This window comes from Cryptomeria japonica, chromosome 5 (genome assembly GCF_030272615.1).
Source record: "Cryptomeria japonica chromosome 5, Sugi_1.0, whole genome shotgun sequence".
In the NCBI taxonomy this organism is placed as follows: Eukaryota; Viridiplantae; Streptophyta; class Pinopsida; order Cupressales; family Cupressaceae; genus Cryptomeria; species Cryptomeria japonica.
Window position 1 is genome coordinate 778,065,946 of NC_081409.1, and position 17,169 is coordinate 778,083,114.

At 34.3% G+C, this 17,169-nt stretch overlaps 1 protein-coding gene across 1 annotated transcript; it reads left to right on the forward strand.

Moving 5' to 3' along the window:
- Positions 1–733: 733 nt before the first annotated feature.
- LOC131031312 (cytosolic sulfotransferase 5-like) lies at positions 734–1,660 on the forward strand. The gene has a single exon (XM_057962403.2). The coding sequence runs from the start codon at positions 734–736 to the stop codon at positions 1,658–1,660; it is 927 nt and encodes a 308-aa protein (XP_057818386.2).
- The last annotated feature ends 15,509 nt before the right edge of the window (positions 1,661–17,169 follow it).

Here is a 17,169-nt window from a genome sequence, read left to right on the forward strand (position 1 = left end):
TAAATTTTCCTAATCCTTTTCTTTCATCATTTTCCACCTTCAATGTGAAATTTCCTTCATATCTCTTATTCTCAGAGACCACTCATGCTATCTTCACATGAATAATCTCTCAAAGAGGAATAACCAATTATGTTACTTTTCTAAATTATCATTCCTTAGCCAATTGATGGCATATCATCACCTTAAATCCATATAATATTAATTTTTCTTCTCAACTAGTTTTCTATTCTTTCAAATATTATCATTTCAAGCATTATCTCAAAGAAGAACATAATATAAACACACAAAGTATTCTACCGAACACCAACTACTAATCATACCATTAATTTAAATCTTTAATTCAAATCTATGATGTATCTGACTTATATATTTTTCATAGAATCTTAGATCTAATTCTCAACCTAATTTTAATTGACTCGTTACATCTGCATATAATATTTTAGTATAAAATATTGCTCAAGCACTTCTCGTCTCCACCCACCTTAACATAAATACTATATCTATGGAATAGTCTACATACGACATGGACCTGTGAGCAGACGGACAAATAATGTACTCAATATTATAATGCAACTGGGGTCTTTCAACCACTGCAAGGTAAAGATGGTAAAGACAAAAAATCTGTTGTTAGAGATTCGCACTTATCTTCAATATTATCGATCTGTTTATATATGCACTACATTGATTGACTGTTAACATCCAAGCTACTCTTAACATTTGTTTGAATATGTCTATGGCCTTGGCTCCAGAAAATCCGTATGGAATTGAGCTTGTTGAACATGATGGTTTCTTCTACCAGCCCAGAAGTCTGAAAGATGTGATGAACATGAAGACACAGTTCAAAGCACGGAAGGACGATGTGTTTGTGTGCTCTGGAATGAAAACGGGAACCACTTGGCTGAAAGCTATTGTTGCCAGCATTATGAGCGAAAGCAAGAGCCACGTTTTGAAGGAAAAGGGCGTCCATGACTTGGTTTACAACATAGAAAGAAGTTATATATCACGATCAATGCCTAATGCAAATACCTCCACTATAATCGCAGAAATGCCTTCCCCAAGGTTGCTTAGTACCCATCTGCCTTACTCTGCTCTTCCACCTCAAATCACGTCTTTGGGCTGCCGAATGATTTATATTGCTCGAAATCCCAAGGACACTTTCGTTTCCCACTGGAAGTACTTGCCTGCACTACAAGCTGTCTTCAATACTGAAACCACAGCTCCAGTTTCTAAGGAGGTATTCTTTGATTCCTTCTGTAATGGTGCGTCTCTCTTTGGTCCTTTTGTTGATCATGTCTTGAGCTTTTGGAATCCCAGTAGGAGACAAAGTAACATCTTGTTTTTGACATACGAAGATATGAAAGCAGATTCTTTGTCCCACGTCAAAAAGATTTCGGATTTCTTAGGCCAATCTTCTTTGACAGAGGAAGACATTCGTTACATAGACAGTCAGTGCAGCTTTCAATCTCTTTCCACTCTAGATGTTAACAAAAATGGCAAAACGACTTACAAAAATGCCAATGTAAACAATCGATCGTTTTATCGTAAAGGTGAGGTGGGTGATTGGAAGAATCATTTCACGCCAGAAATGAGTAGTCGTATCAATTTGGTAGTGGAAAATAAGTTTCAAGAAGCCGGCCTGTTCCTCAAGTATGAACTCTGACATCCAGAAACCGTCTCATCCAAGTGTGTACACCTTCTGCTCGGCTTGTCCATGTTTTTTTAGAGTGTAAATAAGTTATTCTAGAATGAATAACAATGTACCCTTTTTGTCTTTTTAACTACAAGAAAGCTTGGTCTATGTATCATACCGAATAATAACCTTTTTTAATTGTGAGTAAAAAAAATTTCTTATTTGTTTTTTATTTGATTGTGTTTGTATTTTTTCATCAGTATTTTGGGTCACACTAAGTGTTCCATCATTTTAATCTTCTAGCTTTCTAACATCCTGATGATGGATCAAGAGTGTGATCCAAAACATTGATGCAAAAATACAGACACAATCAAATCCAGAAAGAATAGCAAAACGCATAACGGATTGTGGAAAACTGATATCTTTGAGTAAAAATTTTGTTACATTACTTGTCTAATAATGAGAAAGAATATGTTTTTGAATTTTAGGCAGAGGTTAGCTCATTCAATACCTATTGATTCTCATTTTAAGTAGTCTATTTCATGGGTTGAACTCTTGATTTGTCAACAATATATCCATTGCACATTGTTCAAGTGATTATAAGAGGGCTTGCCATCTGAAGAGCTACACTCCCCTCTGCTTATCTCTCTCTCATTTTTTCTTGATTAAAAAGAAATAACTCAAATCTTTGTTAAAGATAGTTCCAATAAAATTTAAGACATTCATTGCTCCATGGTCATTAGAAGTGTGAAATTTCAATACATAATTATTGTTTTACTTACAATTTCCTTTCGCCATGTGTAACCATAGGCAAATTTAAAATTTACTCCTAGCAAATGAAAATTGATCCAATTTAATTATAATTTATTTCACAACCATCATCTTACAAGATTTCAACACATTTTTGTTATCAAAAAAATTTGTTCATGTACTTGCTAGGTGTAAAATCTATATAGTGAAATGATAAAGATCATTTTTCTACTTGAAAGGAGGCTACCCTTATGAATGTTCAATAAAAAATAATATAATAACACAATAAATATAAAAGACTCGTTACAATTTTTAATTTGAAAATGAGTTTTTCCCGATCCACTCACGAGAGCTAAGTGAATATTAAAATAATCAATATGAAAAGGAATCTACTCAACAAAAATATATAATATTATGATTTATTCCATAAACAACATTTAACAAGATTTCAACACATTATTGTCATCAACACTACTAATTATGTGTCTTGTTGTAAAAGCACACTATTAAATATTTTTATCTAATTTCATTTTTCAAAATAAACACAAGAAGTTGTACATATCTGAATTCTATTTATTACTTGTTTTCATGTAAGCCCAACACAGATAATAGTGGCGCTCTCTCCTCTCATTTGTATAGATTATTCTATTGTGTCTAATATAACAAATCTCATATGTTGATATAACTAATTGACATTCAACTCTTAGTTTTTTTTGGATCACTGAGATAGTATCTATCTCTGAATGTGTTTAAGCTTGTAATTCTTAATTAGTAACTTTATTAAGTAGTTTGAGTATTATTAATTCAATTTCAAGTGTACAATGACTTCCGAATTGATACAATTTGAAATGCGAAATGAATAAACCTACTTTTACAATTTACATTCCAATATGGACATCACACAAATCGTTCCAATCTCCAAAACTAAAGTTTCATTTCACCAAACTACTCTAGCCTTTAGCGTCACAATTTTCTCTTTGATACAGTCTGCATTTTCCTCTTTGAAAACACGAAAAGCTCCTTCCATAATAGCACCTCTCACAACATTTAGAATGGAGTCTTAAATCCTTCTTTAATCTACTGCAAATTTGCAATTTATTCAATCCAAACATTGCATGGTATCCCACTTCTACTGTCAAAAAAAAATCAAAAGTTTGTTTAAATCTGCATTTTAAACTTCCAATAAAGAAGGCATTAGAATCATTAATCTTCCCCTTTTTTCCCATCCTTGGCATTTCATTTTCTTGTTTTTATTATACATCTTTGTTTTTTCCAAAACTTAGTAAAGTCTTTCATTATATGGAGCCCATTTTCTGACTTCAAGCTTGGCTTTTCATTATCCCTAGCATAGGCGCCCAATCCCCTCTAAAATTTGTATTCTTTAATTCCTCAAACAATTCTAATCATGTTCTGGGAGCAACAATCAAATAGAAAATTGGTTCTCATTTCCTTCTATCTTGTTCTTTACATTGGCAAAACAATAAAATGATTCCAAGACCCACTCCTTTACATATTTCCTGGTGAATTGAAAGGCACCAAAATAAACCTCCAATGCCCTTTCTTGTAAGTTTTAACATATTTAATTTCGAGAAAAATAAATTATTTGCCACCATATTTCAATGCCTCCTAAAAAGATATTTTAATAGAGGAATTCTAAAAATATTTTCAGATATTTGTAATTCCCTCTTGTACATTTTTTTCGATGCAGATTGATTTTGGGTATAAGGCATGAGTTGGAGAAGTTAAATATTAATAATATCGAAATGTCGAAAAACCTCCAAGATAAGTTTTACCATAGCTCTTGAATGAAGGCTCATTTCCATCTAAAACCCAGTAAAGATAAGAGAAAATAACTTGTTGATAAGTTAAAGGAGAAAGAAAGTCAAAGCATTGATGAAGAAGCCCTGAAGTAGAAGACTGCAAAAGCACAAGCATATCTTTTCAATGGATTCATAACTCTCTTTGAGGATCTGTAGAAGGTTGGACAAATCACTTGAACACATTGAAGAACGCCTATGCAGATATCTTTAAATTTTTGTGAGATAAGTCTGTGTGTATATAGAAATCTTTGGCTTGAATTTTTGGGTTCCAGTATCCTACCTTTGCCATTGATGTCAAAGGGGAAGTGTATAGGAGTGAAAAATGTTGATCTAAGGGGGAGTTCTTTAATTCTTTGATTCTTTGGAATCTGGTGATTAGATTTCTAGTTGTAGTATATTGTTAATTGAGAGGATTTGGTTAATATTGAGAGGGGGGGTGAATCAGTATTAACAACAAACTGAAATCTTAAACCAAACTGGTCAATACTTCACCAAAACAAATCATAATCAGTAATAAACATTCACCATATGAACATGTTTTTCATGTGGAAACCCAAATAGGGAAAAACCACGATGGGAATTGGTACCCATAAAAATTGTGCACTCTTTCGGAATGCGTCATGTTAGAAGCCTAGCCCAGTTCGGAGCTTACAATGATGCCCGATTAGGACCAAACCATGTTAGGAGTCACCCGGTTAAGGGATTTACAATATGAGCTCTAGTAAAATCTTCGACCTGTTAGGATCGACCTCACAAGAGGATTTAAAACATAGATGATGAGCCACCCTATTAGAGGATTTACAATGTAATGCCTGTTAGGACCTACATGGTTAAAGGATTCTATCTACTACAATAGTTAGGAAACAATAGTGAATGATCTGGGTATAGCACTTAACTTCTTGCTTGATCAGATCCGATTATCCTCCAAATTTGCAACACTCTGGCAGACTTTTGACACTCTGGTTGAGCTTCCCAATCTTCTCAAAACCACTGACACAACAAACATCATCTAAACCAACATAAATAACTTTTATAACTAGGTTAGTTACTAAACCCTAGATACATCAAAAATTTACAATACATTTCATCTCGGATCATATCAGATCATCATACAAATCATTACAACATTTTTCAAGACAATATCAACCATTTAATGATCATAACATGACACCGCACTTCAATCTGGTAACTCATCAATCCCTTGTCACATTCTGCTAAGTAATTCACTGCTTCCCAAGAAATTTTTTCTTTGTACAAGCCAAAACAATATCTTATCACTTCACACAGATTAAGCAACGTCACCATTGACATATTAACATGAAAAATCTCACCACTAAACCATAAAACATCACCGGTTAGGATATCTTGTTACTGGTTCTTAAACCCTACTGACAATATAATAGTAAATTACAAATATGACTTCCGATCATTCAAACATGATGTGTTTCCGGTTATAAGCTCAATACAATGATATAAACACATGTTCCAAACCGCAACAACTTACTCAACATGGATCTATACTGCAACCATCTCCTTCTATGTTCCAGCTTACCGGTTAAAGTCATATTTGCCAGTTCGCTATCAACTTCATATTTTACCTTACCAACTCAATCCATTACCATTGTCTGTTAGTCTACACAAGTAAACCTAGATGACCGATGACAAAGAAAACATGGGGTGGCTGCAAGAAGTTGAGTCCCACTTTTGGGCAAAAAGTGGAAGTGTTTTCTCTATTTTTCATATTTTCTGTCGATTGATGTCAAAATTTGAGGCACGTAGAGATTGAATCTCATGAGACTTCACGAATAGAAAACGTAGTGTACAAAGTCTACTTTTCAAATATGTAATTTATTTCAATACCCACATGGTAAAAATTGCTTTTTAGTAGGCATGTTTATAAACCACTTTTTCAAAATGCCTGTTTCAAGACCATACCACACATGTACGACCACCATTTTTTGAAGCAAATAAATGAATTTTTTCAAATCCTTCTGGGAAAAGATACCTAAGATACCAAATATTGGTGAGAATATTTTTCCTTATATTTTTATTGAATATATATTTTTCAATTAATTTTTAATTGACTATAAAGTACATTTTCAAAACGTCAAGTGTACGACCACCATAATTTGATGAAAAATTCATATTTTTAAATTTATTAATTTTATACTTCAAAATATTGTATGTATATTGATTTCATCTAATTTATTTTTTTTAAACTTAAAAACAAAAAAGTTATTAAAGTTTTACTAAACCTCGGTATTTTAGGTTTAGGTACCACTTTTAATTAATAAATAATGCAAAAATAATAAAAATAATCTTATCACTATGAAATTTATATTTTTGAAATTAAGACACTGAGAAATTTAATGGGTTTTTGTTTCATCAAAAACTTCGATCAGGAAAGCCCTCAAAAAATTTAGGCAAGGCAAAAATATGATATTCTTTTGCCTTAGCCATTTTTTGGAGGTTCAAGCATAGGCTTCATCCCACCAAGCCTAACCCAAAGCCAAAACCGAGGCATAGGGTTTTTTCTCACTCCACCTTTTTTGAAACAGGCGCACGTTATTTAAAATTTAAAAACTGGGTACCCGTTTAGAAATTTATAGCATTTTAAGAAACATGTGCCCATTTTTAGAAACCTGCACCCATTTTAAAAAAATGTGTACCCGTTTTCAAAAACGTGTGCCCGTTTCTAAAATTCATGCACTTGTTTTGTGTGGGGGTTCGATCCTAAATGAGAACCCATTTTTCAAAACGTGCACCCATTTTATTTCTATGGTTCGAGGCCTCAAAGCTAAACGGGTGCTCGTTTCTTAAAAAACAAGCACTCGTTTCTTAAAAAACAAGCACTCGTTTCTTAAAAAATGGGCGCTCGTTTCTAGTGGCAAATTGTTTTGCTCGTGGACTTCCACATCATTGCGACCCAACTTCTTGCACCCAACCCATGAATAAACATAGTTGTCATAGTTTCCATCAATGACAACACAAATAACTAATCATGTCATTAAGTCAACATTCTCCTCATATATCAACAGTAGCTGGTCATCAACACATCTCATCATCAATTATGCCAATCATGCCAACATTCTCCCCCTTTGCCATTGATGGAAACACCAACATAAACACCAACATATTCAACTGTCAACTGCATTGTACTATTACACATCTTGTCCCCCTTGGGCTAATATATATCTTCTTCCCCTTTGACAACAATGCCAAAGGTGCATATGCATTGCTGGTCTTCATATATGTTGTTGTTGTTGTCTCCAACATCTCTGCTAACCATATCTAAGCTGCTCCCCCTCTGAAGTAGCCTGCATCTCATCAATTCTCGATGAAAAATATTCAATAAGTCCAATGGATTGATGCATCTCATGCATTCTAGTTTTTCTTGTGTAGGGGTCTAAACCCTAGTTTACCTCTGAGGTACTCAAAGGTTGTCTTCAACAAAGGTTTTGTAAATATGTTTGCTAGCTGCTCTTTTCTTATCACATATTCCATGTCGACTTGTTTCTCCTGTACTCTCTCCCTCAGAAAGAGATATTTTACTTCTATGTGCTTTGTTCTTGCATGTAACACAAGATTTTTAGAAATATTAATAGCACTAGTATTGTCACAATAAATTATTACCAGTTCACACATATCATGCTTGAAACCTTCCAAAACATGTCTCCTCCAAATAGCCTGTGTACAATTCATTGATGCAGCCACATATTATGCCTTTGTTGTTGACTATGATGCACAAGTTTTACCCTTTTTACTTGTCCAAGCAACCAATCTACCTGCAAGAAGAAAATCTCCAATGGTAGTGTTTTTCCGATCATCAACATTGCCTGCCCAATCTGCATCAGTAAATACTTTCAAAGAAAAATCACTTTTATAGGGATACCATAAAACATAATCTATTGTGCCTTTCAGGTACTAGAATATCCTTTTCACTGCTACCAAGTGAATCTCCTTGGGATTCTTCAAAAATCTAGAAACCAAACCAACATTATGTGTAATATCAAGACTATTGTGAACAACATAATGCAACTTACCAATCATGGACCTGTATTATTTTTCATCAATAGAGGGTGAATCATCTTGTTTGGATAATTTACAATTTGTCACCATTGGAGTACAAATCTGTTTACAATCTTCCATGACAAAAAATTTCAATACTTCCATTATATATTTAGTCTGATAGATAAATATTCCAGCATCCAGTTGTTGGACCCGCAACCCAATGAAAAATTTAATCAGATAAATAAGAGACATCTCAAATTCTTTCTTCATTTCCTCAGAAAAATCCATACATAAATCATCATTACCACCAAAAATTATATCATCCACAAAAACTTCAGCTGTCAACATTTTGTCTCCATTAGTCTTAAGATAATTGTTACTATCCTCACTAGTATGCTGGAATCCAATCTTGATTAGGTGTGCATGCAATCTCTCATTCCATTCTCTTGGTGCCTATTTCAAGCCATACAGTGCCTTGTGTAATTTCAAAACCATATCTTTATCCTCAGACAAAGCAAAATGAAGTTATGATGCTTGCCACCCTGCTGGTCATTCTCTATCAGAATGGTTAAAATATTATATGAAGAAATGATCCCTTCCAACTAGAAGACTAAAAGTCTAATCTTGCAGAGGAAATTCGATTGATTGGCCAAATACTTTTGGATCTTTACATCATTTTTATTCATCGAAGAATCAAAATCCCAGTTATCCTCAAACTCCATATTTGTCTAGACGATGTTGCTTTTCATTTGAACAATCCCTTTTTTGCCAAATTGTCTTAAGCTTATGCTTGAATAATCTGCTTTTCTATGTAAACTTATTCCTCAAGGATACCATTAAGAAAAGTTGGTTTAACATCCATTTGATAAACTTTAAAGCTCTTAAATGCATCATAAGAACGTAGCATTCTTATACCTTCCAATCTCGACACCAGTGCAAAAGTGTCTCAATATTCTTCTCCTTCTTTTTGTGCATAGCCTTTGCAAACAAGTCTTTCTTTATTCCTTACAACCGTGACTTCTTCATTCAACTTGTTTATAAAGACCCATTTTTGGCCAATAACATTCTTGTCTTCCAATCTAGGAACAAGTGTCCAAGTCTTGTTTTTCTCTATTTCATTTAAGTCTTCATTCATTGCATTAATGCGATCATCATCCTTCAATGCCTCTCTCACTGTTTTAGGCTCAATAGTAGAAATCAGACAGGAATTTTCTCTGATTTTCCTTCTAGTCAGTACACCAACATTTTTATCTCCTATAATCTGGTCTTCTAAATGATTTAGTCTGACATACCTTGGCATTATCGGTTCAGGTGTTGTGCCATCTGCTTCATGTTCATCATCTTCTTCATCACTTTCTTCATTTACTAGTTGAGCACCTATTTTTGCATCATTCTTTTCATCACTCTTCTGCACTTTTGGTTCTATAAACACAAGTTTTTCTTCATCATTTTTGGTTCAATTCTACTGGTCTCATCAGGTTTCTCAGAGAGTTCATCAATTTTAATATTTATACTCTCAATGATCTTAGTTCTCTTGTTATAACATTTAAAAGCCTTACTTTTTGTAGAGTAACCAAGAAATGTACCTTCATCACACTTTGCATCAAACTTTCTAGTGAAATCATCTCCCTTAATAAAACATCTACTCCCAAAAACGTTAAAGTAACTTACATTAGGAGTCTTGCCATGCCACAATTCATAAGGTGTTTTATCATTACCTTTCTTGTCAAGTACCCAATTCAAATTATAAACAACAGTGCTAACTGCTTCTCTCCAAAACATCTTCGGTACTTCACGTTGATTCAACATTGTTCTTGTTGTTTCAACTATAGTCTGGTTCCTTCTTTCTACAATTCCATTATGTTGCAGTGTCCTTGGTGCAGATAGTTGCCTCTTGATTCCATTCTCATCACAATATCTCACAAATTCATTAGATGTGAATTCTCCACCCTGAACAAATCTCAGACATTTTAAATTCTTGCAAGTTTCCTTCTCCACTAAAACTTTGAATGCCTTAAACCTGTTGAAAGATTCATACTTTTCCTTCAAGAATGTAATCCACATCATTCTTGAGTACTCATGAGTAAATATCATGAAATACTTATCACCATGAAAGCTTCTAGTCCTCACAGGTCCACAAAAGTCAGTGTGAACTAGATCAAGAATATGCTCAGAAGAGAAAGACTTACTCTTAAAAGATACATAAGTCATCTTACCCATCTGATAGTCCTTACAAAATACATTGTCTAGTTTCACAAGCTGGGGCATACCTCTCACAATACTTGATTTTCTAACCTTTATCAAATTGTCAAAGTTCACATGACAAAACCTCTTGTGCCATAACCAGCTATCCTCAATCTTAGCCACCAAACAACTATTCACATTAGTATTCTAATAAAAAAGATTATGTTTTGTCTTATTTCCAATAGCAATCAATTTTCCATTACTTCCAAAAATCCTGCACACTCCATTCTTATATTCAAAGTGATATCCTTTGTCATTCAACTAACCAACACTCAATAGGTTATGTTTTAATCCATCTACCCAAAAGACATCATCCACATTACTCTTTTCATTTAATGAAATAGATCCTTAACCTTTAACCATGCAGGGTGAGTTGTTACCAAATCTTACTACACCACCATCAAAGTCTTCAAGGGATATGAACTTGTTTCTATCACCGCTCATCTGGTGTGAGCAACCACTATCTATTATCCATTCATCACTGCTATCCATAAGTGATACCAAATATTTTTCATCAGTTAGATCTTCCTTCACAACAACAAACACTATCTCCTCATTGTCATCTTCTTCTGATTCTTCATCAATTACTCCTTCATCAACTGTAACATAGCATTGTTTCTTGCCTTTTCCCTTGAATTTCTTAAACTTCTCTTTCTTATCAATGCTAGGACAATTAGCAGCTATGTGTCCAATTTTATTACAAGAGAAACACTTCAAAGGTAATTTACCTTTATACTTATCGGTGCCTCTAGGAAATCTTTTATCCAATAGTGCCTCAAGTTCCATCAGATGATCTTCATCATCACCATCTCCTTTGCTACCGCTATGTAGTCATGATTATAAAAAATATCTTTTCCTTTCCTTACAGATATACTAGTTATAAAATCTTTAAAAGTGGATTCAGACGGTTTTGAAACACTATTATCAAAGTTATTTAATTCAAAAGAAGTCAATTTTCCAATAAGAAAATCAACAGTGACTTTATCTTTAGAAATAGATCTCAATTCTTGAATTGCAGAAACTCTAATAGCATATTATGGTAGGAGAGTTCTAAACATTTTACTAACAACAACATCATCATCAATCTTACCTCTGGCATTGTTAATACCACCTATAACTTCTTTAATCCTTTCACCATATTGTGAAATGTTCTCACCATCAACCATTTTCATATCATCAAATTTGCCTCTTAAATTTCTTCCTTTGCTCTTTGTACATGTTCATCACCTCCATAAATAAAATCTAGTTTCTCCCATACCTCATATGCAGTCTCTAATCTATGAACATCTATATACTCGTAATCAGATAAAGCACTTACAATTGCTTCCAAGGCTTGAATTTTTTCTTGTTGTTCTTTAAGCTCATCTAGTGTCAAGGGGCTGGTAGTAGAAGCAACATACTTGTTTACCACATGTTTCCAATACTCTGAACCCAATCCTTTAATTTATATATTCACTCGGTCTTTCCATATCTAGTAGTTGTCCTTGGTAAACTGGGGACCCTCCTTCTTCATCATCTTTCTTCAAGATCTTTCTCTCAAGCTGTTAAGCTTTATGCACACTAAGGACCAATGCTCTGATACCGATTTTTAATTGAGAGCATCCGATTAATACTGAGAAGGGGGTGAATCAGTATTAACAACAAACTAAAATCTTAAACCAAACTGATCAATACTTCACCAAAACAAATCATAATCAGTAATAAACTTATTTACTAGTACCTGTAAGCACTCATAACCATCTACTAAAAATATTTATCAAACTGCTCATTTAAGTGTTCATCAACATGTATAACCTGAAAGTAAATCATAACAACACAAAAAAAATATTCACCATGTGAACACCATGATTTTCACATGGAAACCCAAATAGGGAAAAACGATGGTTGGAATTGGTACCCACAAAAATTGTGCACTCTTTCGGAATGTGCCCTATTAGGAGCCTAGCCCGATTAAGAGCTTACAATGATGCTCAGTTAGGAGAAAACCCTACTAGGAGTCACCCGGTTAAGGGATTTACAATATGAGCTCTATTAAAAGTTTTGACTTGTTAGGATCAACCTCGCAAGAGGATTTAAAACTCAGATGATGAGCCATGTTGATAGAGGATTTACAATGTAAGGCTTGTTAGGACCTACCTGGTTAAGGGATTTTATTTGCTGCAATTGTTAGGAAACAACAGTGAATGATCTAGAAATAGAACTTAACTGGTTGCTTGATCAGATCCAATTATGCTCCAAATATGCAACACTCTAGCAGACTTCTCACACTCTGGTTCGGCTTCACAATCTTCTCAAAATTGTTGGCATTTTGCTTAGAGATTGCATTAATGATATGTTGTCATTGATGTCAATTGAACCGGTAATGGTATTCATGTTATTGCTGATATTGTTGTTTTTGATATTGGCTAGTAATCGGTAAGATGACCTTTGTCGAAGATGTCTTAAACCAGTATGTAAAGTTTGTGAGTTGAACCAGTGAAACGATGTAAAGGGTTAAACCTTTATATGTAATATAACCAATAAACCCTATCAGCTATTGTATATGGTGAAAATGGATAACAATAATAACAATATTGAAAGGCTAAATGAATTCAACCACAAAATCCTAGCCTAACAATCAAGAAAGATCCACCATAACATATGAAGATTACCTAAGACAATGCAAATCAAATGAAATCACAAAGATTATACCATTACATGTCCAATAGGGTTTTGATCTCCATTCTTCCTATCTCCATTGATCTTGCTTGATATATTTGCTCTCAGATTTTATGTGCACAAGAGCTCAACAAAGAACAGAATGTGGTTGCAAGTAGGATCGTAGTATAGTCAAGTCCTTAAGATCAGTGACTAGGATGATTGATTAGAATGCATCGAATGATTAGGGTTTGATAATGAAGGAAGCATCTCCTTATATAGAAGACACTATAAGAAATGGAGGGATAAGATTGAGAGGTGTAAAAGGAGGTCGGCTATGATTAGAGGGTAGGTAAAAGAAATAATAAAATAATGAAAAAGGTAGGTAGTGTATGAATTAAGAGATGAATGACATGTGTCATGGGTAGAAAAGGTTAATGAATTAATTAAATAAATAAAGATTTATTTAATTAATAGAAGAAGTGGGATCAATTAAATAAATAAGAATATTTTTTTAATTTAGGAAGAGGATAATTTCATGATTTCTAACGGTTAAGATTGTATCGACTTGTTTGTAATCTCAATGATCAAAATCAGGTTTTTGTTGTGTTACCGACCTAATTGATTTGTATTTAAGGTTGATGAAGTTGTTTGTAAAGGTTGTTGGCAAGATTGATTGAAACTAGTTGAGTGTGTAGTTGCCTAACCGGTGAATGGATCTGCACTTTGAGTGAAGGCAGATTGAAGCTTAGAAGGACATGATCAAGCAAATGTAGTGCTACTTAGACAAATCAAGAAAACTTGTTGTTTTCTAACAATTACAATAGAAGTGAAATCCCTTAACCAAGTAAGCTCTAACAAGCTTGGTTACTCATTAAATCCTCTAACAAGGTGGTCCATTACCTTGGATTCTTAAATCCTCCAGTGAGGTTACTCCTAACAAGGTATTGTGCTTTTCATCAAGGCATATTTGTAAATCCCTTAATGGGGTGATTCCTAATGAGAATTAGTTCTTAACAAGACTTATTGTAAAGCTTTAGCAGGCTTGGCTCCTAACAGGGCAAACTTCAAAAGAGTTCAGATAACTATCTTTGTCAGTCTCATCTCACCGTGGTTTTTACCTATTTGGGTTTTCCACATATAAACATTTGTGTCAAGTGGTGAATGCTTTTTTGGTTGTGATCTTATTTGTTGATTTGGTTAACTTCTGATAGGGCATGTTATGATGAAGCATTATTGAGGTTTACAAGATTGAAGTTGTTTATTGTTAAAGTTGTCATAACAGTTGAACTGGTTGATGTCAAGTATTCTTATGAATATTGATCTTGACTGAGATATGTTTAGTTTGCTTGATTCAATTTGAGTTTGGGAACTTTGTATCAGTTTTTAAATATATTGATTCACCCCCCTCTCAGTATTCTACCAGATACTTATTCTTTCATCATACCATCAATTGGTATTAGGGCGTGTCAGGTCCTCTTAATCTAAAAGCCTAATAGCTTAAGGAAAAGATTTTGTAGATCATGATGAAAAAAAAAGGTCTAAAGTTCAACAAAGATAACTATATAATATGGAGTGACAGAATGAAGATTGACATTAAGAGTCTTGGTAGTCAGTATTGGGATCATATAGAAAATAAGTATATTACACCTACTGGACCCCTGACTGATGATCAGAAGAAAGAACAGTGAGAAAATCACGAGGCATTGGAGGCTATTATCAGTTCCCTAGGTGATGTTGAATATGTAGATGTTCATGGTCTTGAAACTGCATATGAAGTATGAAAGAAATTAGAAGAGACTTATAGCGGTGATGAACATGTCAAGATTGCCAAACAAGAAAGTTTAAGAGGAAAATTTGATGACATGAGAAGGTCAGAATATCCAGCAGTACGGTCAAAGGATTAAAGAGATAGTTGGTGAGATAAAGAGTGCAGGAAGGAAAGTGCAAGATTCCGTAGTAATCAATAAGTTATTGAGAACCCTGCTATCGATCTATGCTATTCGAGTTGTGGCTATTTAGGAGCTGAAATCCATTGACAAGACAAAGGTAGCTCTTGACTCTATTATTGGAAAACTTACTGCTTCTGAACTAAATGGCTATGATGGTAGTGTACAGAAATCAGAATCTACATTCAGAGCTTCTATCTCTAACCCATCTGTGAGAAGAAGTAGAGATACCAGCCATAGCTATGAATCTAGATCGAGCAGAGATGTTGAAGATGAAGACATCTTAGTGGAACTTGAAGCATTGTTGGCAAAACGACTACTTAGAGGCACTGGTAAATATAGAGGTAAGCTACCTTTAAAATTTGGGCAAAACGACTACTTAGAGGCACTGGCAAAATGACTAGTTGTTATTGTTGGTTACCGGCACCGACAGACAGATTTGGGTTATCGGTAGAAGAACTTGTGTTACCAACAGAAGGGACTATCAGTTTGATACTATCGACATGTTTCATGTTTGGTTTGATGCTTCTAGAGTATGTTTTGGTTAGTTGGTTTTGACTTGGTGATTGGATGCTATCATACACTCTAGTAAACCCTTACTGGTATGGGTTAAGGTTTTACCAGTAGAACTTTTTACTGAAGATCTTTGATAGGATGCATGAGTGGTGTTGGTGCAGCTTCTAGATGGAATTCATGATGTAGGAGATGATCTTTTTTTGTGCTTCAGCTGATTGGAGACGTTTCTTTGGCATGGTGAATCTATTTGGGTAGGTACCTATCTAGGTTATGAACTAGTATCATGTTACGTGTTCTCTGCATGTTATTGGGATGATTTGTGGATTGGTTAATGTTGTTTTTTTCTTAAGACAACATGGCATATCATTGTAATAAAGAAATATGTAATGATCTTATTGTAATATATTTTAGGTGGCCAACCTAATTGGTTTAGGCCTTAGGGTTTGTATAAATTAAAGGAAGAAACTCTTTGTAGAGTATCATGGTTATTGTAAGAGGTCATGGTCAAGGAATGTAATGTGCGAACAATGTAATATAATTCAGGCAGAGCAGTTGGTCGATCATTGGAGATCAAACTAGGTTTGTAAGAGGATTTAGTCCTCCGGCATTGAGCTTGACTGGGACTGTAATCAAGCATGGTAGGTGCTATCTCTGGCAGTTCATTATTTTGGATTATTGTCCAAAAATCTTGAGTTGGTTTTAACCTCTCTATAGTCAGTGAGACTCCTTTGTAATGAGCAGCATGCTCTAGGCAGTGTGCCTTCCTGCATGTGCAGGCCCCTCATTGTATCACATACTTTCTACAGAAGTATTATTTGACTATGGGTAGGCTTCCCACCGTGTTTTTCCCTTTCTGATTTTTCCATGTACAAATCATTGTGTTATGTGGTATGGTTGCATTGCATTGATACTTTGTTTCATTCTTAAGCTTTAATGCTTACCGATATCTGTTTCTGCTATTCCGGTATTTAAGTTTATGTGCTCTGGTTTAAGGTTATAAAGTTGTTGGATTAAAATAATTTGTTGACAATTGTCTCACCCCCCCCCCCTCAGTTGTCCACTGGTTATTCTAACAAAAGGTAGCTACAAAACTATGACAAGTGCATAACACTCAGTGTTAGTCAGACTACCAAAAACACCATCTCATCACTACGCTCATAAGTCCAATGTGGATGCCTCCTTCACATTAATTTTTTGTATGCATAGGAGTAATCTAATGGGTCCCACCATCCACTATGTTGTTGAGTGAGTTATAAGGGTTAGGTGGACAGTTCTTTGTTGATAGGTCTATGTAGCTAAAAGGGCATGTGTATCAAAGAATATTTTTCAGTCTGAATGATAAACAAGAAAAGGAGTAAATGTTGAGTAGATTTGTAGTTGAAAATATATTTTCAAAATGGAGGTTGTGTGCAAATTCAAATCAGATTGTAGATATTGCTAAGCAAAGAAGGAAAGAGACATTTAATGTGGATGGCTACAAATCTGAAATGAGGAGACAAAATGAATTATTTGGTAGCTGGAGCATTTCTTAAATTTATTTTTGGAGGGAAAACCACTGGGAATGTAGATTACCACTAAGTAAAGTTAATGGGCATGAGTATTTGTTGAATGA

Bases quoted from the DNA above. Each gene is read 5' to 3' on its own strand.
- LOC131031312 (XM_057962403.2), top strand. From the start codon at position 734: ATGGCCTTGGCTCCAGAAAATCCGTATGGAATTGAGCTTGTTGAACAT.